At 40.7% G+C, this 27,077-nt stretch overlaps 1 protein-coding gene across 3 annotated transcripts in view; it reads left to right on the forward strand.

The window, feature by feature from the left end:
- Window positions 1-27,077, forward strand: part of KLF12 (KLF transcription factor 12) — a 228,498-nt gene that overhangs the window by 185,490 nt on the left and 15,931 nt on the right. For all 3 annotated transcript variants that reach the window (XM_083854551.1, XM_083854553.1, XM_083854552.1), the window contains one exon: window positions 20,735-20,892. In XM_083854551.1, the coding sequence (XP_083710677.1) occupies window positions 20,735-20,892 (158 nt within the window). The remainder of the gene's footprint in view (window positions 1-20,734; window positions 20,893-27,077) is intronic.

A 27,077-nucleotide genomic window follows, 5' to 3' on the forward strand; every position in this document is an offset into this window, starting at 1 on the left:
CTTCTGGAAATCTCTGTTTAAGGTATTTCTGTGTTTCAGTTTCATTCATGTGAATACTGGAGTCGTGATTATGTCAAAGGGTATGTGAGAAATACTAATTAGCCGGACAAGGTACAGTATCCAACCTAAACCCATTGTGGGGAAGATGCTACAAGATGGGGCAAGGACATATTGGCCAATACTAGTGTCTGAGTGCCAAAGCTAAAGGTAAATATTAGGAGAAAAGGAGAGACATTCAGACAAGGTGTTTTTCCTTGAGCAGTAGCTTTCTTTTTGGGTTAAGTTTTATGATACATGAAGTAGCGTCAGCTCATCTAATAGACTCCACCAGCACAGTGTCAGTATACCATGTCCAAAGAGAGGGGTTTGTAAAATTGTTCAGTGCTTTAAAGCCGTATTGTTTAGGTAGAATTTTTTCCCAGTTCAGATTCGTTATAAAATGGCACCTTTTTGTTCCATTTCTTCGGTGTCACTTTTCTTTTCTCTCTGTCCTTTGCCCCTTCCCTTTGGAGGGGCTGTTGTTAGCAGAAAAAAAGCACTATTTTCCAATATTTCTCCAGGTGACTGATAGGGAAAGAAGGGGGGAGAAAAAAACATCTCCCTTTCTTTTTTCCCATTTCAGGCCTCAATTATTCTGTATGCTTTGAAGAACCTTGTAGCTTAACTGCAGGAATGGCCTGATTTCTTTTGCTGAACATGCCTTCCAATCACCTTCCCCAAACTGTGCAGCTTGGAGCACTGAAGTCTTTATTTTGGGGGAAGAGAAGGAAGTATAGGATTGTTTGGAGGGTTAAGGAACAAAGACCAGGACACTAGGGAAGGAGAAAACCAAAATGTAAAGGAGGCTGCTGCCATCTAGAGTTGAGACCTGATGTTGTTTGCCTCTTCAGGAGTGGCTATTCAAGTAATGTGTATGTGAAAACAATAGCTTTTCATTTCAGTAGTAATAATAGGAACTTCTATAAGTATTCTTTATTTTTAGTAAGTACTTTTTTGTTTACATGTCATCTAATATATTAATTTCAATTAAAATATTCTCATCGTGGGAAAATTGAGACTTAACATAGTGCTAACAGGAGAACAATACTCCCACAATACAAATAGATTATTATACGATTAGAGGAGTCAACAAAAAAATCTTGGCTAAGCCGGATACAGATAACTAGGACTGAAAACATTCCCTTCAGCATTGTATTCAGTATGATGTCATTTTCATTCCTGTGTATGCTAGGATATGCAGAAATACCTATGTTTTACTTTTTTTTTTTAATGTTTAATTTTATAATACAATATTGAATTCCAAACTTTACTTAATGGCCAAGTTGCTTTGTAGAGGTGTTTTGAGTTTCCTTTAAATTTTAATTTGAAGCACAAACTGTGTAACATGACAATAGACTTGAAAAAGTATGTGTGTAGCAGGTAACCAAGGTGGTTAGAAGATAACCTTCTAAGGTGCCCCATGGTCTCTTTCTGGCCAACTTAACATTTGACCTGAATTTTAAACCCTTCTGTGGCTGTATTCCTGTAAGGAGTTACACTGCATGCAAGTTAGATTTAGAAGAGTACATGTAAAGATGCTGTGAGAATTGTGGTCTGTATTAGGACTTGTTAACACGTGAAGAGTGTCTTTTTCCTTGTTCTTGCTTGATTTAAAAGGTCTGCTCAGTACTTTCTAAGCTGATGGCATTCTTAGCAAGGGCTTGCAGAGTATCCTGGCACTGTGGATGGAAAGGCAATCTGTGTGTAAAAGGGTGTATGCAGAGGGGCTGTTCCCACTGAGATGTTGCAGGGCTTTTCTCATCTCCTTTGTGCCCTTCTCCTCAGATTTTTTTCTCAACTCCAGCCTCTCAGTCCTTTGTGTAACACCATATTGAAAATTTAGCATGCACAACAGGAGGCAGCTTAATGGGAAACATGGAATAGTGCAGGTCCACAAAAAAGATCCAGTGTGGAGCTGACTGGAGTCAAAAATCAAAAAGAAAACCAGCTTATTTAGTTGTCTTACACTTTTCCCCCTCATAACTGCACTTAGAATCAATGACTTTAGTCTGCACAACTTTAAAACTTGCACCTCAAACTGGGACAATGGCAGACACATATTCTCATGTGTCATGTTTGATGCCTTCACTTGTCTTTGTCTCCTTTGCTGCTCCCTCTGCTCCTCTTTGTCCAGTCTCTCAGCCCCAAGGGAAGATCCAGTGATGGATCCTTCTGAGGAGAGAACCTCTCTTGCACAAGGCCAGTCTGTCCCATCAAGGCAGCCCCCTACCAGTGTCTGAGCTGGCAGGAACAAGCACACACTGTTGATGAGACCAGGTACCTGTGCACACTCTCCTGCTGTGGCATAAGCAGAAGCTCATGTTTTCATGAGGACTGGGAAGCAAGCTGCCTCAGGGCACAGCCATTGCATAAAGTCGCACATCCCATGCAGTTCCAGAAGTGATGGATCCCATTGCATGCATGTAGGAGTAGGAATATGGCATTTCAAGCAGACTGTCTTGACTTGAATGTATGAGAATGGCCCATCTCTAATGTATGGCTTTCAGGGTGGTGGAATGGTCTCATTCTCCTTGGTGAGTTGTAGATGGGGACAGGGGAAAGAGGACAAACAACAGGTAGAGCAGAGCAGGACTGGGCTCAGCATGGCGTGCACAGGCTTGAAATACTGTGCCCTAGCATTTGCTTCTGCGTATGCTTTCAGAAAAAATACCTATTGGCGGCATTACAGGATCATTATGTCTTTTCATCTCTGGTGCATTGTACTTCCAGAACCTTGATATAACTGTTAATTAGAACAAGCATTTTGAGTAAGTTTGCGTATTTCCATTCTCTATATATTTCAATTAGCCTCCTTTTCACTTGTGTCATTGAGTACTCTTTTAATTTTCAGCTATTCAGACTTTGACCTCTCAGTTTTAGTCAATTAAATGTGTAAACACATTCGGTGCTCGGGGACCACATTTTAGCTAGATATATAGAGGCACTTGTGTCTATATATGCAGCACTCCCTAATTTAAAATCAGAAAGTGCTCTTCATCCTTTCCTTTGGCACTAGCAGTGTTTCTTTGACCTACGAACAGAAAGGAATATCATTCTGTTTTCATGGAAGTTCAGCTTAGGATCAAGCATTTCACATACTTTGATAAATCTGCTCAGCCTCTTCTAAAAAAGAGGGCTGTCAAAAATCGCTTTATAGTTTTACTCTTCCTTTTTGTTCTCAGTTCTTTGAATTATCCTATTCTGAGTCTTGAAAATGACTTCACATTTGTTAGTAGTTTTGTCTTTTTCCGTTTTCCCCCAGTATGCTTGTCTTGTTATGGCAGCGTAGACACAACTATTAAGGAGAAGTTAAATTCACAAAGTACATGAAGTCTTTTTTCTTTCAAGTCCTTTGAACTACTTGATCTCTGTATTTAATTCTGAAATATAAAATGAAATTCTGGCACTGTATCTTTCTCTACCTTGCTCAATTCTCCACGGCTCTGAAAGAAGAATTACACATATGACACATTACTCATACTATTTTTCTTTGTAGTTGCTGCAATTAAAAAGATTCACCAAAAACTTTTTGAGGGTTTTGGGGGGATTAAAATTCTCCACTTGCTGGCCTAATGTGATTACCACTTTCTCAATCTTCTTTTCCTGCTTCTGGTTTAATAAACTTCTACACTAAAACAAGATTTCTGTTTACTTGCTTATTTGGACGTAGACATCTCAGAATTTATGAACAGGACCTTGGTTTAAAAAATAGGTAAATTAGTTTGTATTCTCTGACAGATTGAACATTTATTCATTAATAAATTTATTGCATTCTCTAAAGTAAGAGCTTACAAGGAAAAAAATACGGAAGGGAAGAATATTTCACAGCAGGTATTTACCCTCATTTACAGTGGCTTTTCCTACATGGCATCTACACAATGTAATATCATTAGATTACACATGCAGCACATGGGTCTCATCCTGCAAATGCTCCTGTCCTGCATTTGCTGAGAACTGCAGGGTGCTGAATTCAGTACATGTACAAATCTGAATAAAACCTGAGAGGAGCAGCAAACCACTGAGATTGCTGGAGGGTCTAGCTGAGAGGGCAGAGTAAAAGAGTTAAATACATTTGGCTTGACTAAACAGCAGTTCAGGGCAGTGCAGCCTCATGTCTTGGAAATGGAGAGAAGATGGAACAAGAAAGACTCAACTAAGACTGTACAGAAAAGTCTTACATGAAAGCAGTGGCAGCAGATTAATTTAGAAAATTTAGCCCTCAATTTAAAAACTGTCAGCACCTTACTTTTGCATCACAACATGGTAGAAAAAAAAAATCCCCTTTAGATTATTTAAGAGAAGCAAAAGAATATAAGGATCTTTTGTGACTGATAAGTGGGAAAGAAGAAAGTATGACAGTGAGCTCTCAATTTGTTGGGTGTTAAATTTGAAGGAATCTTCTTACTCTTACTGTAAAGAGTAGCATGTGTGGCTGCTGCTTCTTGAATGGTTTATATTACATCCCTCTTTCTTCTGTCAAGATGTCCTGCAGGGCCTTTGTTACTACAGATGATGTCCCTATACAACTGCCTTCGGGAGGGAGGATGAGGTGTCAGGTGAAGCATATGTGATTCAAAATCCTGCTACCTTGCAATGTCTTGTCTGTGTTGGGAAAAAAAGCATGACTCATGCTGTGTTCATGGCTCCCTGTACTCCCATCATGTTAATCCATGTTTCTGTATCAATTGTCATGCTGATAGCCCTGGCAGTTTTAGTTGTAGACCTAAACCCAGGCAGAGCTGCAAAGGGAGTGGAGGGGGATGGTTGGAATGATGGCTCCATGGTAATCAGTAGGAGGCTGTTAGTGAGTGTGACCAGAATTTTCCCCTGAGATAGTGATGTGTTAGTAGAGTTATCTTTGTGTAAGTCGACTCTTTTCTGTTTCATAATTTGAGTCATTAGAGATTTTACTATTTTGATTCTTTTTCTTCTGATATTCAATAAACAGCTCTTCATCAAGATGCCGTGTTGGATTTTGATTAGCTCAAGTAAAAAAAATATTTAGATTACTGTGTTTCCATTTAAATAGGCACTACTGTCCTTGAAATGTCAAATAAAATGTGACGTGTCAATTACTGTACGTCAAGCACATGATGTATTTTCAGCCACTGTTGATTTAGATGGGTTTTGATCTGTGCTTGATGTATTCTAATGGTGCTTCTTCAGTTCAGTGAATGTCTTGAAAACAACATTGAATGGCACATAAATCACAGCACCACCTTTTTCAGGGACTTCTGCCAGAACATGAAGTAGCAGCTTTGAGTTTCTGTGAATATTTGGTTTATAATGGCTCTTTTGTCCCAGAGTTGGGAGCCTGTAGTTTCTGGCAGGTTTGCCAGCGGACCAGAAGCAGTCTGGTCACACAACTGTTTTATTCAATTATTTTTTTTTAATCATTACTTTAGAAAAAAAAAAAGCCTAACATTTTCCTAAGAGATCATTTAGAAATCCCATGCCAGTATTTTGCTTGCATTTTGTCTGGTGATGTGTAAATGGTAGAAAAGCATGAAGTAGCACCACAGGCATCATCACCATATTAGTGTCGATAAGGATTTCTTCTAACCACATTCACCTAAAATGTGCACCTACTTGAAGGATGAAACACTCACTTCTAACATTGCAAACATTAAGTAGCATTTCTGACTTGCAGCCCAGCCAGAAATGAGGACAGGTTATTTTCTAATCTATTCTACCACATACTTGCAGTGTTTGCTGGTTGTGTTTAGTGCTAACATTTACTCTTCTGCCTGGAAAACATGTGCATTCATACAGCCATGTGATTCAGTCAGGTCCCAAAAAGATGATACAACTTTGATACAACTATAGTGGCAGGAGGAAGACAGATAGGAGGAAGGGGTGGTATGCCCACAATTGCCCCCACAAAGATGATATGGAGCATGACTAAGAATATCCAGGAAAAATCATTTGCAGTGCTCTGGGGCTCCAAGCCATGTTTTCTTCCTTTCCCTGTCTTCACTCTATTAAAATGTAACACATTGCTTTAATGAGAAGCTGTGCATTTAGTTTGTCTATACTTTCAAAGGGTATTGTTGAGTAAGATGGGCTTTGAAATAATGTGAGACTTCATAACAGAGTTGTCTTTCAAAATGACTTTTAAATGCAGTGCTTTCAGATGGGCAGAGTTAGGCTTCAGCCCTTCAGAAATACAAGCTCACCCGTGGGACATCTGTGCAAACCACATCTCTGCTCTTTGAACTCGAGAGGCTGAAATAAAAGCAGCCTGTCACAAAACCAGATGAGCACTGGACAATTTTTTGTTATTGCTCAATTTTTGTCACAGAAATGAGACAGTAGGATTTACCATCCTGGTGTGAAACAGAGAGCAGCACACCATGCACCACTCACAGTACGCACCCTCTCCCTGCCTGCTTTTTCCAGAAGATGTTTGTCAGGCTTCTAGTATGAAAAGATGCAAGAGGTCCACCTGCCTGGCCATCAGCCACTGAAAAGGTTAAAGATATTTTGAAAATTGCTGTAATTAACTGAACATAAAATATGTTGAAATTCAGACAGCTTGCTTTTGTAGGAAAGACCCTAACAAGAGCAAGAAATAACTGGCCAGGGAACACAGCTGTTTAACACTACCTGGAGCAAATACATTGGCAGAAATGCTACAGCTTCTTCATTCTGTGCCTGGTGTGGGGGTGAGTGCATGGCAGGAGAGGGACTTTATCATGCCACAAGATGCATCTAGGTCACACTTTATTAACATTATTACTATTAAAAAATCAGTTCTATTTGTATTAAAGACTGCCTGTGTGTGTGTAACTCATATGGTTGCATTTGAGTGGCCAAGTGTGAAATGTAAATGAGAAATGGATTTTGTGGTTGCTGTTACAGCTAATATGAAACTCATTACAGGCTTCCACTTTCCTACCCAGGCAAAGGGGGAGAAGGTAGCCTTGGAAATGGGGGCTTCCCAAAAACAGTATTCCTGAAAAAAATGCTTAGCACATCAAGTTGTGTGTCCAGATTGTGGTCTTGTGTCAAACTCTTCTTCAATCTGCAACAGCAGTCCTCCTCACTCCATCCCTTCTGTATGGGGTAGAAGTATGTAATGGGGCAAAGAAATGGGAAGTGGGGAATGGGGAAAGGAAGAGCCCTGCTCTTTCTGCCCCTTGAATAGTGTTTCTTCACCTCTGAGTGGGTGTGACAAGGTGACTTGAGCAGGCACCCTCACATCCGAGGCAGTGTTAGCAGGGACAGCTCCCCAGAGTGGATGTGGCTCCATGGGGCCCATGGGATATGGGACCCTATTGCCAGGGTGAGATGTCTGGCTTGCCTTATTGAGGCAGTTGCTTGCAATGGCCATTGTTGTCTCATCTGGTCCTGTGCTGAATGCCACTGATGCCTCCCTCCATCTGTCTAACACTTTCTCTTATTTACCACAGTTACTGCAATGCCATTCTGTTATGCTGGGAGTTTTGGATTTGGATTTGGTTGTTTTTTTCCTATGCCTCTTCCAAATGAACAATTGTGACAGCAAAATGCTTTGATAATTATCCCTTTTTACTGCTTGCAAAGGCTCCAAATGTTTTAGGAAATTATGGGTGTTTTTTGATCTTTTAAGTTCTGGTATGTTCCATCCCATTTAACAAAACAAAGCAAAACAACATATGTGCAGAGTTGAGTTTTGCTAGATTTTAACAGACTCCGATTTCTCCCCTAAAAGCTTGAGTATAAGCACACTAGTTGTTCTTAATTACTATATTGGCAGCACTAGCTGATGCTTTATTTGGCGAGTGATACTTTTTGTAAAATCTCATATAGTAAACAGGCAGAGATTTTAACAGATTAGGAAGGGGAAAATGTCTAGAAGTGTGTGTGGGGATTTTCTAGTTTTTTTCTCCAAAGTGGATATTTAGAAAGTAGAGCTAAATGAGTCCTGATGTGGATTTAAGTTATTAGGCTAAATGTCCTGTTGGTGAAGATTTGGGAGAATAAACGTTTTCAGGGAAGTAATAGGAATTCCAGAGATGAATGATTTGGATCCTGGGTCAGCACAACTGGCTTTGGGCTAATATATGCAGGAAAACTGTGACAAACAAGGGGACCACTGGGTCCTAGACCAGTGCTGCTGACTGCACAGTTAGATACTTGAAATTCAGAGCACTGTCTTCCAGCCACTCAGATCTGTTGACCTGTGCTAATGAGCAACATGCATAAATTAGCAGGGTGAATGGAGTGTCCCATTGTTACCATCCCTTGATTCTCAGCATTGTAGGAGATGCAGTTGGGAGAGATATGACAGCTTCCGATAGAGCAGATTCCCTTTGCTTTTTTGGAAGGTTTCTTTTGTAATGTGAGTGTGCTTTCAAGTGTGAAAACAAATTATAATGATGGTAGTGTAAATAATAAATATATCAAGTATTGATAACAAAGCCATGGAAATATTATGTAGCACTAAATAGGACAAGGAGCATCATGTGGATGAAGGATGTCTGATCTCCATTACTAAAGTGTCTGCAGGAAATTCTGCTGGTGACAGGATGATTTTTCGGCATAGATGGAAACTTGGTTCCTTCGCTCGTCCCTGAGACAATTTCAAATCAAAGGAAAAAGTTTGCTAACCTGGAAAAGGGTGGCCGTTTAACCTCCTGTTAAAAATGTTAATTTAACTACTTCATTATCCTGTATGACTATGAATTCTCTTTCTTTTGTTAGGCAGCATTGTTTCCAAATAATTAACCTAACTAATTCTTGTGGGATGAAGTGAAATAAAGTTGATTTCACAAAGCCTGCAGGCATGGAATTCTTTCCCTGTTGCTAGTGTGTAGGGAAGGGCCAGGTTAAAAATCGGAGGGTTGCAAAGCTTGTTCAACTTCATAAGTTTTTATCCTTTCCTGAACAGAACATGAAATGCCTGTTGGAAATAGCAGAATAATTTTAATCAAATAATTGAATACTTTGCATCCCAAGGGGAGACATACGCCCTTTTACCAGTGGGAAAACATTCCTTGCCAGCAGAATGCATTATGTTGCATTTCAAAAAACCTGAAGAGGCAACTTAATTTGAATCTTACACAGTTTAAATCCCTGCATAAATTCACATACAAAGTAGTAATGAATATAGACACCCAAGTCCTCAGTTCAGTTTTTGCTTTAGCAGAGGTAGAGCGTGCTTAGAGTGAAATTTTGACCTTTGCTTTGATGGCAAAAAGCCGTCAGGATTTTGTTCTTGCCTTTCTAAAGGAGATGATTGTCATCCTAAAGATGTTTGTAGTTTTCCCTGACCAGGGAATAGCCACAGTGAGGGCCACCTAGTTTTTCAAGTGAATGACCATGAGAGCAAGCCTATGAGGCCACCTTGACCTGGTGAAGCCCACAGGAGTGGAGTTGCATGGCTACCAACCTAATCAAGGCTCTTGGAAAATTGTTATGGTGTATTTATCAGGAAAAATAGATTTTGAGTGCAACTGGAACAGTTTCTGTGGCAAGTAGACTATGGCCATATGCCTGCTTACAGAAGAAATTTTGATCTTAATTAAACCTTGCCTTGCTCATGAGACTTGAGAGCCTAAATGCAATCCTGCCTTGGTGAGAAAATGTTATAATGAAAACAATACTCTGATTTCCTCCTTCTGTTGGGAAATCCTATGTTTGACTCCACTGAAGGGAATGGGAGCTTCCCAGACTTTATGAGGCCTCTGTCCAAGCTGGATATCTGTGTAGCTGCTGAGCTGGTGTAATGATGAATAAGAAATTGTTGAAATTTGGCTTTTTGGTATGTGTGAAAAATACATTAGTGCTCTGCTGCATAATTAATTATGGGTGGAAAAACTTTACTTACCACAGACTGACTATTTGCTGTGCGGAAATCAGGTTGATTTTAGTAATAGAGAGGAGAAAAGGAATGTTGCCCACATGATGCAACAGATCTGTGCAAGGCCAGTAAAAAGATGTAATAACTCTTCCAGCTCATAGGTAGTCATGAGTTCCCCTCTCTGGGCAGTTGTGTATTTAAGTGGTTTCTGCAGCTAGCTTTCAGGGACATTTTCCATCCCAGGGTGCAGGTGAAGCCACCAGGAATCTTTCAAATACTAGCAAATACAGAAACTACAACTGTGTAAATTTCTACCTCTGTAACCTGTGACACTCAGTGACAAAACCTGGGCCTGTGATTCTCTAGAGACACAGTCCCCAGCTGGGGAATTGGCAGCAAGTCTGGGGGAAGAGGGGAGAAATTAAGGAAAAGAAGTGGCAGTCCTTGAGAAAGGGCTATGAGAAGCTGGGCCTGGTGAAGCCCAGAACATTGCTTCATATGAAATTATTGCTATAAATAGGTTTGAAAACCACAGCTGCAAGAAGAGGTAGTGGGTTTTCTTCATGTTCAGTAGTGTGTTAGTACTCTGTTTGTGTACTGAGACCTCACTGTACTTCATTTTGCAAACACAAAACAGCCATAAAGATGTGCAAAGACCTCGTAATCCAAATGAAGGAATACATCGTTGATATGCATAGCTGTAAATCCAGGAACAAGGTAGCATATTGAACAGAAAAGCTGACATCTTGTATAAAATAAATACACCAGGATTCCTTGTTAATGAAAATGCTTAGTAACACAATCTGTATGGCTCCTGAGGGGTACAGTTTAGATTTATAGGATGTTTTTCTCTTGTTATTTTATAAATTTTCCTTTCAATAGGAGAGGGTGTCCTGGAAGAACATAACTAGTAGAACTATAAATCTCAGAATTTATTGATTAGAAAGTATGTTAGGAGAAGAAACTCACATCCCTGAAGTATTATCTTGTGCTCAGTAACTTTTTTTCCTCCAAATGAATTAAATTATTTAGCCCCTTTTTTCTTAGACAGATGAAATAGGTATGATAGTTATATTATCTTAGTTATAGATGAATACTTGGCAATACATACTCTCACACAGGAGCTTGTAAAGGGCTGTGAGGCATAAAAAACCTGGTCTCCTGAGATGGCTTTCTGCTGGGGGTGGCAGGCTGTCTTTACATACATATATATATATATGTATACACACAGCAAAATGTACACTTCAGTGTGGTCAACCATTTAGTAGTTAACAAAATCTGCTTGATGACAGAGTATGACAGATGACCACCCATAATTGCATTACACATAGGTATCTAGGGTAATCAAATATTTAACTTATCAATAATAACCCTTCTGAACAGGAAGAAAGTAAAGGTCATTCACATGAGCTTCAGTCCCAGTGGAAACAATGTCCTCGTTTAATATCACTGACTTGGCAAGATGTTAGTGGCAATTTTGTCAGCTAAGGATACAGAACAGAGAATTTTTAATCACCACTGCAGTGATCAGTTCCACATTTGTTACTGTGACCCAAGAGAAGGTGGATGCACAGGCAAGAACAGTCACTGGAACTGACTACTGTGTTGTACAATGTTAAGAATCAGAATTAGAGATAGGAGAAGAAAGTGAAATCTGGAGAGCAAGGTAGAACATTCAGGGAGTCCTACACTAGAAAGTGGAGGGTCTATGCTCTAAGAACAAAGGTGGAAGACATGAAAGACATGTACATACTCATTTCCATGATGAAAATTTCAGCTCATCCCATGTCTGCAACAGACTTGTTTTTATTTCCCTTTTTAAATATTTTTCTGCTAAGATTACCAATATTGACAAGGCTTGTTTGCAGTATATGTTGCCAGAAAAATGTCAAGAAAAAGTATGAATCAGAAACAGGAGAGGTAAAAAGCAGGGCCCTGTGATCTCAGAGCTGAGTTGTAGGTGCTCAGTTACCCAATTTTCTGCTCTGTTTAGAAGGAAACAAAAAAGAAAGAACAGACTTGGCATTGATGCAGCCTCCGTCTGGAGGGAGAGTTAGTGCTGCTGGTGCTGGAGATCCTGTGAATGACCACTGCTGTTCTGCCAGCCCTGAAAGGAGGGGACAAAATGTGATGCTTTTTCTCTGCTGTACCAGGTTCAGCTCCCAGGCCTGAACTAACATGTGTTAAACATGTGTGGCATACAGGATTTCAGGAATTATTCCTGCTTTCAGGAAGATATACAGTGCATCATCTTCAGATCCAAAGAACAGACCCTTGCCCATGCACTTTAGTCCACTTGCAAATTCATTGTGAAGATATGTTTCCCTACTGCTTGAGGTTTCCTTTTCTTTGTGATTTTTCACTCCAGTTCAGAAAAACACCAGGCTAAAGCAAACTAAGCTAATTTTGGAGGGTTTTTTTAAGAAAAGTGAATGTTTATGTTAGCTCATGGTCACTTAGAAGCCTTTCCTTATAATGAGTAGATTTATGAATATAAACACCTTGTAGGAAATATTCAGAAAAAACAAGCATTCATTAGAAACTCTTTAGAATATGAGTATGGTGAGCACTGGAACTCATTGCCCAGATTAATGGGCTTTTTTTTTTTCCTGTCTTTGAACATTTTCAGCCTTAAACAGGACAAGACTATGAATGACTTGGTCTACCTCTAAAGAACCTTGCTGAGCAGAAAATTTATAGTTCCCTCCACAGATGAGTTTTTCTGTTAGTTTTTATTCCATGATAATACACCTTTTTATAAAAAGAGGTATTAACATGGGCTTCAACATCCAGAGCAGTCTTTGAATTGTGTTCAGCCATCCTGATGAGCTGGAAGGCTCAGTATTGAAGCTGTGCATCTTCTGTAACATGCACATGTTAGAAAAAATACTTCTAAACATATGTAAACTGCTGTCACATGTCACCTCAGAATCTCTGACAAAATCTAAGGACAAGTGTCTCATGTAATGTGAGTACCATGTGTCCAAACCAAGGGAAAGGCAGAGCAGTGAAACAGAGTTATGTTAAATATTACTGAAAATGTTAAGTCTGTGTGTAAAACATGATAGACTTCCTGTCAAATATTTCTAAAACCTTTACAGGTAGAAACAAACTCTGTATGTCCTGGCATGCATGTTAGGAGAAACATGAAACTCATCCCTGTTAAGGATCATCTCAGTAATTTGGTACAGCTGGTCTGGGAGCTGCTGTTGCCCAGGTTTGGCTACTGCTGGATATAGTAGTGCAAGTTGTCCATGAACTTTCTCAAAGCCAGGAAGAAGCATTTTAATGATGTAGATAATGTCTAGGTGCAAGGCAGTTAGCATGTTATGCCTTTGCTTTTTACACAACAGCTCTCTAAGGTAAAACATTGTTGGTTAATAAGGGTAAAAGAGATGGTAATGTTTTGGTGGGGTTTTTTTCCTATGACATTTCAGAGTTCATCATAGATTTGATTAATGGGTTTTCTCTGTCAGAAGTGCTTTACAGTCCTCCAGTCACCAGATTTTAGGGGGTGTGCTGGAGCATGTCATAGGTGCTGACTGGCCCAGTTTCCTTAGAAACCCAGAAGAGAGGAGCAGCATGGAAGAGGAGAATAGGGTGTGTATTTGGGTGTCAGCCCACTGTAGAGCTGAGATGCATCTCAGAACATCAAATTCTAAGTAAGAGCTGGAAAGTGCTTCTGCATCCCACAGCACAAATATAGATCAGAAGGATCAAACAAATGTCTCGGTTTAACACAGCTGATAACAAAAGTGATGAATAGTTTTGGTAAGGTGTGCTGAGGTTTACATTAGTGCTTTTCTGAGTAGGCCCCGAAGTTCTTTGCTACATGTTCCATGTAGTTGTGCTTCCGCTTCCATCCCAGCCAGGGCAATATTGTGACACACTCAGGTTTTGCAAGGCAGCTCAGCAATTCAAATACCTTTATCTAGTCTCAATAGTAAATGCTGCAGAGAAAGTCAAGGTCAAAGATATGCAGGGTGGGGTTTTTTTGCTGACTGCCCAGGTCGGGGCTGGCAGGGGAATGGCCATATGGAGCTGGAGCAGAGGATCCTCTTTACCGGGGCACTGCTTCTGGCAGCAGCCAGCAGTGGACAACTTGGGCAGAGCATAACAGGAGAAACTTCCTGTGCTCCTGTTCCCATCTGCTTCTGGTGCAATTTTGCTCCAGCTCAAGCAATTTCTGAACCAGGTGTATTTGAACCATCTTTTATTTCTCTTGTTTATCCACATAATTTTCCCATTTAATATGTGTACTGCTTGTGTATGCTGCCAAATTCCTCCTTTCCTTCTTGACAAAAATTATAATTTCCAGTATAACATGACCTTAAAGTACAGTGATTGAAGTAACTACTGGTAATAGAAGAGTAGCACATATTTTCCTTTCATGATCACCTTAAATACTGCTTGATATGTTTTAATGTCTGACATTCCTAATGCAGCTGTTTGCCTTTCATGAAACATTAATTAGAATCTAAGAAGAGAAAAAATACCTATGTATATACACATGCACACCTGTTTATGAACAGGAGACAGTAGCAACTTTGTATTTTTTCTTTAAAAAAGTAAATATTTGAGCGAGTGAAGATTTTTATCAGGAGACAACATTGCTATTTAAGCATTTTATAGCAAAAAAACTACTGTGTTTTTATATAGTAGGATTTTGGCATCTGACTACTAGGAGGAGTTTTATACACTGTAATGAGAAATAATCCATGTCATATTTCTTCATGGTGTAGTGTTACCACTATCCTGAGTGGGATGGTAACATTACATGACCTACCAGAAAATGAAATTACATTATGTGAAAAGCTTCTACAAAATAAAGTAATTAAGAGCTGGAATCTGGCAAATGTGATTCAAAGCCCATTTTCAAAAAGGCACACAGTACTCACATGTCTGTTAAGAGTGTGAAACTTAAGGTCTCAATTAGTAGAAGATACTTTGTCTGAAGTGACATCAGCTTCATGAATGAGTGGTGTGCTGTTGTGGGTGTGTGCATTCAGAGAAGTGCCAGAGGAGCCAAGCAAAGGTATTATGACTGTGATCATCCCTGCTTCTGAGAGTCCTTGGTGGGGAGCTGCTCTGAGAACCAAAGGAGGAGTGACAGCTGCCTTTGGGGGTGTGTGAGCATGGAGGTGTGCATGCTGCCCAGTGTGCTGGGGGGGGTGCCATCCCACACTGAATCCAAAGGCTAGGATTTAGAAACATGGCGTCTATAGTTAGTCACTTAACAGCTCTTAGGTTCTAAAACTGTTAAGAAGCCAAAACCCATAATGCTTCTTTCTGCAGCCCTGATTCCCTTTGAACACTGAGTAAATGCTAGAGATGCAAGGATTTTCTTCAACTGCTCATTACTATCTGAATACAGGCATGGTGTACTCCAGTTTTCTGCTTTTTAATTTGTCTGCACTTAAAATTACATAATTTACAGGCTGACCCAGAAGCTTTGCATGTCTCAGGAAGATTCACATTGCTAAATTTATACACTATTTGAATATTTGAGTATTTTATAGTGACATATTTTTCCCTTTAAAAACATAAAATGTCTAAATATCTGAATGTCCAAAATTGAACTGAGGGTGGGGTATGAATGGTTCTATCATGTATTGCCAAAATGCATTGTCAGCTCATAGTTATTTGACATGGTCATATCTCCCAATTTTTGTTTTCAGCCTATCTGTGTGGTTGTTCTTCTGTGTGCTTTATACTCAAATATTACAAGAAGCAACTTTTCTGTGGAGCAAAAGCTGAATTTTCCAGTTGTTCCTGGTGTTGATTGCTTATTGCTTATGTCCATATTCTTGATTTCTTCACACATACTCTAAATTTACATGGAAGCTGTCGTAATCACAGCTGGTTGCCACTAAAAGGGGTGATGACACTCCCTTAACCCATGGCCACAGGTTCCCATCCTCTGCCTTATGTCAGTGCAGGTGCTTGGCAGACTCTCCTCCTTAGGGAGTCAAGCCACCAAAAGCTTCAGATTTTTTTTGGCAGAATTTTCTTTTTGTCATTGTGGGTCCTGCACTGGCTTGCTGGAGACTCAGGCAGGTGCCTGTGCCAACACAACAGAAAGCAGTCGGAGTGGGGCTGTCCTGATCTGCCATCTCAGCCAAATCCTGTATTCCAGCGCCCAGGGGCTGAGAAGCACAAGAGGACCACAACTTGTGTTACACCGTCTGGCCTGCTGAGCCCCTCAGCCAGGCTGAGCAGATGCTTCAGGGGCCTGAGCCCCATCTGGTTTTTCTTCCCATAGTAGCCAGAGCAGAGGGACCACAGCTGGTACGTCCTGGGTCTCACCCCAAAGGGAAGAGAGCATCTGCTTTTAGCAGCCATGGACTGTTATTAGGGTGCAGCCACAAATCTCTCAATTAACTACAGGGTCAGCTAGGGAGGAAGGTAATGTAGCCTGATTGCTATACTTACATATATACCTAGGCTTAGATAAAGTGACAGGAATCTTGGGCACAGACTGATGTGACCTGTTACCCCTGGATCAGTGTGTTTTCCATGAGGTTTTCTGAGGCAGGCAGGATGCGTAGCCGAAGAGTCTGAGCTCATAGTGGAGGGGCCAAAGAAGAGTAGAAATGGTAATCACAGGGATGAAGATGCAACTCTGCGACGCTGCCTGCGTTTGTAGAGCAAAGAGCAAAGCGTGGCTCGCTGCACGTCCCTGGCTCCTTGCTGGCCATGTCAGCCAGTCCTTGGCTGGCTCACTGGGATGCCAGCAGCCCCCAGGAGCTGGTGCTTGGGTGGCCAAAGGTAACCCTGTGTGTTTGCCACGGGGTGAGTGCACTCAAGCACACTGAGAGTGGGGAGCAGCCGGCGTGCAGGGGCTTGTGGTGTGTCACGGGACTGAACACAGTTCAAGGCTTTAATAAACAAACTGTGTTCCCCAGGCAGCTCTGCTCTGCTCAGAAAACACAGGATCAGTATAAAAACACCCATTACATGTGGTTCTTAACAGTCTTGCTGCCTGTGCCAAGGGCTATTCACATCTGTACAGAACAGAGGCAAAACACCTAGGAGGTCATGGGCAGCATTCGTAGAAAGGAAAAATAATCCACGTCTCATGCAGTGCAGATCACGTTCAGCAGAACTTGATGGCCATCTAGTGGTGAAGCCCCAGTCGGTATTAAGTTTTGCAGACTTGTTTGTATCAGAGGCACAAGCACTTGGCCATGTGCGAGTTGCAAAGATGCATGTTTTCACTTCTAATTGGAAGTAACACGGCTAAATTTTTATAAATTACCCTAAATGCTTCCATTGGTTTTATTCATTTCACCCTACCGACTGTACTGACTACAGGTATTGAGCTGCTCATGGAGGCAGCCAGCAGTCTCCCAGGATTCCCATCAGGTGTAACAGTTTCTACACTAACATAGAAATTGCACTGGTTCTAGAAATAACGAGCTACAAATAAGCAAACATCAAGCTGATATGTCTGAACCCAGTTTTCTTCTTTGTTAATTTGTCTTTCAAACTTCATGTTTGAACAGTAATTTAATACATCCTGCTGAGCTGTTACGTGTGGCATCAGTCTTACTGCAAAAGCCCACCTTTAGCCTTAAAGGCTGCCTGAGATCATGCCATTAACAGAAAAATTTGCAGCTCCTCCTCAGGGTACCCTGGTAGCTCTTGGCTGATGACAGGTCTTTCCTCTGTGCGGTTGCTGCGGGGACAGTTAAATTTGAAAGAAGCCACTACAATATGATTTGTTTAGGCTTTGGTTGGGGGAGGAGGGGCATTGTGGTCCTTTTTGTGGTGGTTTTTTTTAAATTTATTTTATAGAATTTTAAAGCTCATTTTAAACAAAAAGGAAAAGTAACTTAGTTGAAAAAATAAATGCCTGTGGATTCCGACACATCCATTTCCAAGTCTTTGTCTACCATGGTGCCATCAAACAGAAGTTTCAGGAGCCTTGTGCTGACCAGAGACACCTGGCACAGCCCCTGTTGCCTTCAAAAGGCACAAAATATGATTTTGAGGACTTCCCTTCTGTCTGTCTGGTCAGTGAGAGTATTTCCTAGAAATTGCTTGAGAAAGATGTCCCTTTACTGTGTGCATGGCAAAGGGAAAGAACATCAGCAAATTATCTGGAAGTTACTGTGAGAGGGACTAAACTGAGCAAGCTCAAAAAAGTGCTTTGTGCTTTTTTTTTAGGGTCTTTGGTGATATCCCCATTTAAAGTCACACAACTTTAGGAAGGCTATAACAAAGCTGGTGGTATCAGGTAGATTTTGGCTCCTTTTTTAGCAGTGAACATGTCTGCACTGGGGATCCCCTGTGCCACAGGAATTGAAGTGGCAGAGGAAAAGCACGTTGGACATATGCTCTCACTTGCCATGCAAGTCTCCTCTGCTGGTTAGTTTGTCATCTGTGCTGCACGGCTGTGAAGGGAAGGCATGAGGTGACGTTTGCTGGTTCTAGCTGACAGTAGTTTTTCTCTGCTGTACTGAGCAGGGCATGATTGTGAAGCTCTCAGGGGACAGTGACAATACTCATCACTTTCTGTCGCTTACTCAGTTATTTTCCCTCCTGTGGGACAAGTAGGGTCCTACACTTTCTAGAAAGAGGGAGCAATCCAGTTAAAAAGCAGCAGCATTGATCGTGTGCTACCTTCATGACACTGCTCTGTAACATCTTCTCTGTATAAATATCCGGGAAAGCACAGAGCAGTTCCCAGCAGTGAGATCACTTTCTCATATGTGACAAATAGCTTTTTATGAGGTGCTGACTTTTCTCAAGGTTCATTTTGTCTCAGGGCTGGAAATGGCAGCAGTATTTTAAGCTTGATCCTCCTCCTATTTAAATGAGCTGTACTATTCAGGATCTGAATGCTCTGTTACAAAATAGGGTTTTAAGACAGTTTATAAGTTACTTGTAGCAAAAAAGATGCAAAAATACTTATTTTTAAAGATCAGGATTTCCTGGGTTTGAGCACTGGATTTTGTTGGATTGGATTTTTTGAATTGTGTATGTTCCGTATTGAGCTTTAACATTTGATTTACACATTTGCTTTTATTTCAGCTGGTGGGATGTTTAAAAAAAAAACCCAGCTGGAGTAGTGAAACCATTCTTAGTGAATCGTATAAGCCAAGTCCTTTATTTGTTCTGAGATTCAAATGCTTAAGTGCAATTCCTAAGCCATTTCGGTGAGAGCTAGAGATATCTGTATTCCAGTCATATAGTTAAAGTGGTAACGTTTCTTACTCTCTTGGGGACAACTTTTTGCCAGCTAATGTTGTTACTATGGCTCTCTGTCCACTTCTATCTCCATTTCAGGAATTCTCTGCACATCTGTTTACATGCATCATATTATAGGATAAAATAATTAATCTGGAGAATCTCTTGCCTGCAGGTGAAATATGAGTATGTATCAAAAGAGTACCGTTCAGAAAGAAGTTAGGTTTTTTTCCCCATTAATGCTTCAAATTAGGATTGTACTATGAAAATACTTAAACAAAAATAAAAATGCATAATTTGGACTACCACTCATTCAAGGCTTAGAGATTTGTATGCAGAGAATTAGAACATCAGTGAAATCACATGCTAATGGTGTGAGATGCTTTATGCAAACTTTTAACCGCATATAAATAGTCCTCAGCAAGTTCTGGAAAGCTCTAGGAGTTCATGTATGCTGTAACAGCTGTAGCTGTACAGGAGCCCCTCTAACATGAGCTTGCAGTGTTAATAGAGGTGCTTCACAGCAGATGGATCAGCATCAGTGGTCCTTTCAAATGCCTGCCTTGGTACTGTAGCATCCCCAAAGGTTCATACTCTTCATTCAGATTGATCTTGAGAGGCAAAAAGAGCAGGCTGATGAATCAGTAGGCCATTTACCTTGAATTGAATGTCAGTAAACCTGGGAAGCCCCAGAAACCTGATGAAGGGCAGAGTTGTTCCAGTGTTTAACTAAACAGGCTGGTGTAACTGTGGGTGACGGTGATTGCTGTGCAATATAATTGTAGTGAGGTTGATAGGATGATCAGTTAATAATGATTTATGGCGGGGTAGTATAATTACTGGCAGTCAATGAGGGTTTGAATCTTGGCCTTCCAACTTGATAATGATTTATCAACCAAGCCAAATGCACTGCTGTAGCAAGGCTTTCTTCAAGTATTAGGTCCAGCACACACTGTACTTAGAAACTCATGCAACAATACTTCAATGCTGTATTTTAATTGCTTAAAATTTGGGTAACTGGTAGGCTGTAGGACACTGCTGTATATGGAGTATCTTTGATAAGCATTTATGTGTTTCTATGGGGATTGTTCTCTGTCCTTGTTCTAATGATCTTCATTTATCAGTGGTCTGAAAGTAAAAATAAATTTCATTGGCATGCACGTGATAGATTGAGAATTGTTAAATGAGAAAATGGAAAAATCGCTGCTGCAGGGTGATTTGGATCTGTTGGCAGTCCGTATTCAAGCAAACAACAGGTGTTTGGCCTAATGCGAGGATCCATAGTTCAGATCTGGGTACTGGAAACAATTTTTCATTAAAGGTTTCAGGCTTTTTATCTATTTAAACTTGTCACAGAGAAGTTATGGAGGCTATATATAAATTTGTTTAGAAAACAGTTCAGTGAGCTTTTACCTGGACACATGTCAGATAGAAATAGAGCTCAGATAAAGTCAGGCTGCTTCATTATTGGAGCAGTATTTCAAGGATCAGGGTGGGTCTTTTGTACAATAAGCACTTCTAAATCAAAACTTCAGTTATTTCATACTGCAAAATATGCTCTAGTTCAAGCACTAATTGTGTCAAAATGTAGAAATGGAAATTATTAATTCCTTGTTTATGTCACTTCTAGCACATTCACTTTGTTACAGCTGATTTTTTGAGGCCTGGGGTATACACCATGCTCTTGCTTCATTTTTTTGGTTCTGTTCTGTTTTTCAGTTCAATTTCACCATTCAGTATTGAGAGCACAAGGCGTCAGAGGAGGTCTGAGTCTCCAGACTCCAGGAAGCGGCGCATCCATCGGTGTGACTTTGAGGGATGCAACAAAGTATACACGAAAAGCTCCCACCTGAAGGCTCACCGGAGAACGCACACAGGTAAGACTTCCTGGCACTGTGCACCGTGATTAATACAAGCAGGTGCTTTTCTGTCCAATTTAGGGCATGATGAGTTTGTCATCCTGTCTTACACTAAGAGCCAAAGGCCTGTACCTGAGTAACAGAGATGTCTGTGAGTGTACTGGCATTCTAGTGCAGGTCAGGAGTGTGCTTTTGAATGGAGCTTCCCCTGTCATCCCCTCTTGGCAATGCAAGACGGGTGTCAGCACCAGCCAGGCTCTTCTCAGATGAAACTCAACAGAAAAGTGGCCCCTAGGGGACATACTTGCTGTGCTCCAACAAAGGGTGGTCATTGCTTGGGACCAACCAGAGCTAGTCCAGAGAAAACCCTCAAGAACATACAGTGTGGTCATGAATCTCCAGCTGCATTTTTTTCACTCTACAGACCTGTTTCTTTTGAAACTACTTGCTTTTACAGATGTAGCCTTTGGATGCCAGGAGCTCCTGAAATCCTTCAGTTCAATTCAAGGGTAAACTCAAGTTCTCAGTATGTCTTTCTGGAGGCTTTCAGAGGCACCTGCCCCATACTGGAGAGGGAAGTCATCACTGTATGAGAATCAGTCACACTCGATCTCTACAGCAGAGATGCAAGAGAGGCGCCTAGAGGAGCTGGGTCCCATTCAGGAGTGACCATACTTAACACTCAATCAATACCTGATGTCCTTAATAACTTTATGGCCTGCTACTAGTCTGTATGACAGGCATTTAAGGGTAGCTGAAGCAGTGATGTGTAATAATCGTAATTTTATTGTGGATAAATACAGGAGCAGCAATTTGAAGTTACCAAGAGCAAGTCTAAAAGGGGATTGATTGGATGGATAGAAAGGCAGTGGACAGAACACTCTGAGCTTCAGTGCTATTCCTTACTCTGATGTTGATTTGCTTAAATTAAATGTATTGATCTCTCTGCTCTTAATGGACTTCAGTAGTCCTGTAACTCCTTGGAGGAAAGATGGTGTTTATCCAACATGTAGGACAGTGTTGTTCTTTGCTGAGAATCTGCTAGTACTTTCTGTGGTCTGATGCACTCTAAAGGGTATGAGATATTATTTTAGAAAATTAAGTGAACACTTCTCCATTTCAGTTGAGGCCACATCTCCATCACTCTTTCCAATATATATTTTGGTTGGTAGGACCTTTGTTGAGAGGAGTCCTGAACAAGGCTCCATCCTAAACTAAAACAATTTAGTAGGGGCTCTGTCCTCTACTAAAAAAATTTCTATTAAGTGTTCAAGTCCCTTCCTTAAACAACAGAAATTATCTGGTGATCTGGAAACTCCATTACATTTCCTTCCAGGCTAATTTTCCTGGTTTCATCTTTCCTTTTCTTTCCCATCTTAAATGTGATCATTCATCCCTACTCTTCTAATACCTTTTAGATACCCTTACCCTGTCACCTTTTTCTGTCATTCTTGTTTTACCTCTTTTATCCCAGTCTAACCCTACTACATCCCTTTCCTTCTCCCTGATTGGATTTCTGTGTTTTCTTTTCTTGCCTGTTCCACCCTTTTCAAAGACAGAGAGCCCAGCAGAGAGGAGCTGTAGAGTGTTTGGTTTGAAACAAAAATAGCATATATCTGCTTACAACACAGGAGAGTCACTCTTCTCTATCCTGCCAGACTGGCGACCAGCCCAGGAGTATAAGCAATCATTGTGTGAGTTACCAAACTAGATGTGGACAACCTCAGAAATGTCACACCCAAGTCAGCCCAGAAACAGAAGAAGCTCTTTTCTGCTGTGACATTTTAAAACACTGAGAATTACATGTGTCAGACATCTGTGATTCTTCAGTGATCTCATGGAGCAGAGCAGTGCCTGCAGGTAATGCACCCAAATCAGTGTTAGATACTCAACATGGCTGAATTTCAGACCTGTGCTCTTAGAGTGCTCAGAATAGGCACCGAAGGCTTGAGAGGATGTAGGTAAATCTCCGTTAAGGCATATGCAGCTCTCCACCAGCACAAAAGGAGTTTGTCTACCTGCTGTAATCGTAGGATCCGTATCGCCAGCTGTGGTTCCCTGGCAAATGGCTGTCAAGGCTATGTTATCCGTCTGGCATCTCTGGGTGCTCAGAGAAGAGGGATTGGCACCTCAGGGACACCTCTCTTCAGGTGTACCTAGGGATTTGCTTTCAAAGGTGCTTCTCTTTCACTGCTAAGTACAGAAGAAGCCCAGATACCTGCCAGGCTGCGAGTTGGCTGAAACGAATTCCTACTCCAAAATACAACTGCCTGAACTGTTTTGTACTCATGCTGGAAGTTGGTTTATTACTTCAGGGAAAAAGAAAAATAACATCAAATCAAAAGCCTTCATTAAATAGTCAGCTGATAACTGCTATTTTGACATTGCAGTAGGCATGAAAGAAATGTAGTCTAGAAAAATGGTCAGTGCTGAATTTAGCCAGGGGATCCAGTGAGAAAACCTGTGTCAAGCTGTTAAAGTTAAGTGTGTTTTATGGGACACTTCAGAGGTCTTGTAAGAAGTTGGTATATTCAGACTTACATGCAGCATGTACTACTTACATACTCCATGTACTAATATCATCTTGCAGTTTTTATTTTGGCCTTTACTTTTTGCTTCAGGCAAAAGAAGTTAATTATTCACATATGACCCACAGTAATTAGTGCAGTTCTGGATAAGTATAAATGAAGTATGACAGCTATGCATGCAAGAATGAGCAAGTTTCAGTAGGAAACTTTCTGTGAAAAGATCACAGAAACTCAGCATTGCATAATCTGTACCTTATTTCTTTTAGGCAGACTGATCTTGCTGACAATTGTTTACCTAAGCAGTGTATGTTTGAGAACTTTTTTTTTTTCATTTACTCAATGATCTTAAAGATCTTTTCCAACCTACATGATTTTCTGTGCATAGCAACTGAAATACTCACAGTAGTTTAGACACAGGAGGAAAAACAACATGTTATTATGACAGGATGGACGGATTTGTTAGTTGGGAGGTATATTTCTTTGTATCCTAATGAAGAATGAAACCAGAATATTATAGATGGTAACAGTTGAATTTAATTCTCTTGGAGTAACTCCTAGGTTTTTTAAGTATGCTGTCATCTAGCTCCTCGGTATTTGTCACCTTCAAAACCTAATGTGGTGTTGTGGGCTTGGAGTCCACTGGGGGGCGGACTTGAATTACGTATTGTCTCTCTGACTGGGAAAACTGCAAGTGAAACTTCTGATAGATTGAGCATTGCATAAATCACACGCACTGGTATTAAATTTCTCTTTCAAGTATCAGCTTCTTGTTGTTATTTTGCCAGGTCATCAAATAGAGCTATCAGGAGGTATCAGGTGTGATGGAGAGCCTTCGGGGCTCACAGGCAATCTCACAGCTCAGGTTTATCAACTCTTTCTGCAAGGAGAAACTGTGAGAAATTGGCACACTGGACTTGCATTGAGTTAGTTTCTGCTTCAGTGAACTTAAAGAAAATTACTAATGTGTGACTCCACAAAGGAATAATCTTTAAAAGTGGGAAAACCAGCATCCATGGGTTGGATTCCTGGTTTGTGTTCATCTGTATTGCACTTGGCACAGGTGCTGGTGCTGGCCCCAGGAGTGGGGAGAGTGTTACTGCTGTTTCCAAGGGGTCTGCACCTCTGCAGGCCTGGTGAGACTCACCTTCTTCACTTTGCTGCTTTTACTTTGAAGATGGAGAGGGAAACAAGTCAGAATGCTCTTTTATGATCTGTAGTGGCTATTTCAGACCTTTTAGGTGGTACTGAAGTTGCTATTGACACTTACAATAGGACAGCTGAGTCCTACAGACTGAGTAATACTGGTTCTTTTCACTGTATGAACATATAAACATCTTAACTTGTTCATGGTTAAATCCGGTTCTAGTTCATCATGGAGAGCCCCATACCACACGGAGAAGCCTAAGGAGTTTAAAACATTGTGTGGGTCATCCTGAAGAAGTCAACAAAGAAAGAAGATGCCTACTTTGAGGTTGTGCGGGACATAATTTTACAGTGTCTGAAACACAAGAGATTTGTTCCCTGTCTCTCACTTCCACAGGACTTTCATTTCCTTTAGTAATAATCAGCATTCTGTATTTCTGTACAACCTTATTTCAGTTGTTAGAAATTTCTGGATGAACATGACAGTGCAGCTTTCTGGGGTCAACAGCTGCAAAAGTCTGGGACTTTCCAGGTGGCATGAAGTGGGAATGGGTTTAATCTATCCATGTAGGCACCATATATCCACAGGCATGGCTTTGCTCTTGCCTCATAGGAGTGGAGGAGGCCAGGTTCTGTAACCGGAGCACTTTTGTGGGACTCAGATACTGGGCTGCAACTGCTACTCTTCGTTCATGAGCCCCAGTGGGCATAGGGTCTGAATCACCCTTCTCAGTGCTGCTGCTGCAGTAGGCAGGCTGCCCTGTCAGGCTCCTACAGAGCCAGGCTGAATATAGCCCCCAGGCCAAGTGAATTTTTTAGTGTTTGGTGCTTTGTCCTTGATCAACGCCTATATCATTCCTGAGAGATGAGAGCAAATACCTTTGCCACAGACGTAATGAGGTCTATTTGTCAGTGTCAAGGGGTCTTCAGCAGTTCTACGTGGAGACAGTAAACATCTCAGAAGTACAGATTTGTACCTGAGAAAATGACAGCATTCCCTCCCCAAGATGTTCCTTTGTAGCTGGGTTGAGACACCACCCTAGAAGAGAAAGAACTAGTGAGTACATGGGTGTTTTATTTAGTCTGTGCTTTTTCAAACATTGCATTCCTCTCATTCACTGTTGCTCCATATATTATTTTAATATGAAAGGGCCCCTGTCATTAGTCTTTGTTCACATTTTCCTTTGAGCGCTTTCTGAGTGGACTTAAAAAGTCAGAGGCACCCAAAAAGCTATTTTTGTTCTGTAGGTTTTAAAACTCCATTCATTACCTGTTGTTTTCTTTAGGGTCTGTTTAATGCCTTTTGCCAACTATAAGTTCCAGAGAGATATTTACAGATTTGTAATCCCTTCTTTAGACAAATATTGGGAAGAAGAAACATTTTTTAAATAATCTGTCTGGATTGTACTTGAACTGTGTAGATTTTTGGTCTCTAACACCTCTTTTTCACCTACTTGCCAGACTTTCTCTTCAAAACTCCAGCTCTTCTCTCTCATGTCCTATGTTTTCCTTGTCCCTGAGCTCTTCCTGCACTGTGAAAATCTGTCAGGTAAAAAAACCTCCAACAGCAAATTCATATGCTGTTTCAGAAACTGGGAATTCAAATAAACAAAGCCAATTTAAAAATTAATTTACTTTAAGTAAAATAGGAGGTTCTATTTGTGTTGGGTGTTGCTTTTATTTTTTAAGAAATACTTTCTTTTAGTGTTTAAAATTATTGCCAGTTTCAATAAACAGTGGAGCTTTCCAATGTGAAAATGAGTATATTTCACAGAAGTTTTCCTTTCTAGCCTTTCTGCTCTTTCTTCATGCAGTATGTCATTAGAAGATAAACAGATTATTTAATAAATGAAACCTCAGCCCACTCCCATTGATGTGGCAGGCTTTACATTTCAGGACAGAAGTACATTTAAAAGGAGATGTCTGCTGGTGCAGTGTGTACTGGGGGTGTAAGGGCAGGCTCACCAAAGCCACCACAGCCTAGAAAGGTGATGTGGAAGTGGGAACCTCTGGATGTAGTGAGATAGTTGTCTGAGTGCAGGTAGTTACAGGCAGGTGTCCAAACCAGAAGGAGCTTGTACATCCAGTTTTCTTCCAATAGTCGCTCTGTGGAAAGTTAAATTATTTCATTTCTGGCACATTTTGCAAGCTCTGAATTCACCTTACACACAGGGAGTCATTCCTCTGCATTGTAGGTCTGATGCCGTGCCGATATGGAAGAGTGCCCGTGTCGTTATTCCAAGGCACTTTGATGGGAAAGCAAGTCTAATTGTCTGTGATTACTTTCAGTCTCAAGGTTATGAAAAATATTTTCAACAGTGCCCCTTGACTTTGTAAATATGGGGTGCATATGTGTTTTGTCTGTGTGTGGCACGAGGGAATAATGATAATTTCATTATGCAGAATAAGATTTTCTCTAAGCCAACCATTTAGTACTTAATTCTCTACCTCCAAAGAACTGCAGTTCATCTAAGGTCTCTGGCGTGATTGTGGTCTACCATGTGTAGCCCTGAAGTGCCATTAAGGCAAGAA

The sequence above is a fragment of the Zosterops lateralis genome (assembly GCF_965231275.1).
Source record: "Zosterops lateralis genome assembly, chromosome: 2".
Lineage (NCBI taxonomy): Eukaryota > Metazoa > Chordata > Aves > Passeriformes > Zosteropidae > Zosterops > Zosterops lateralis.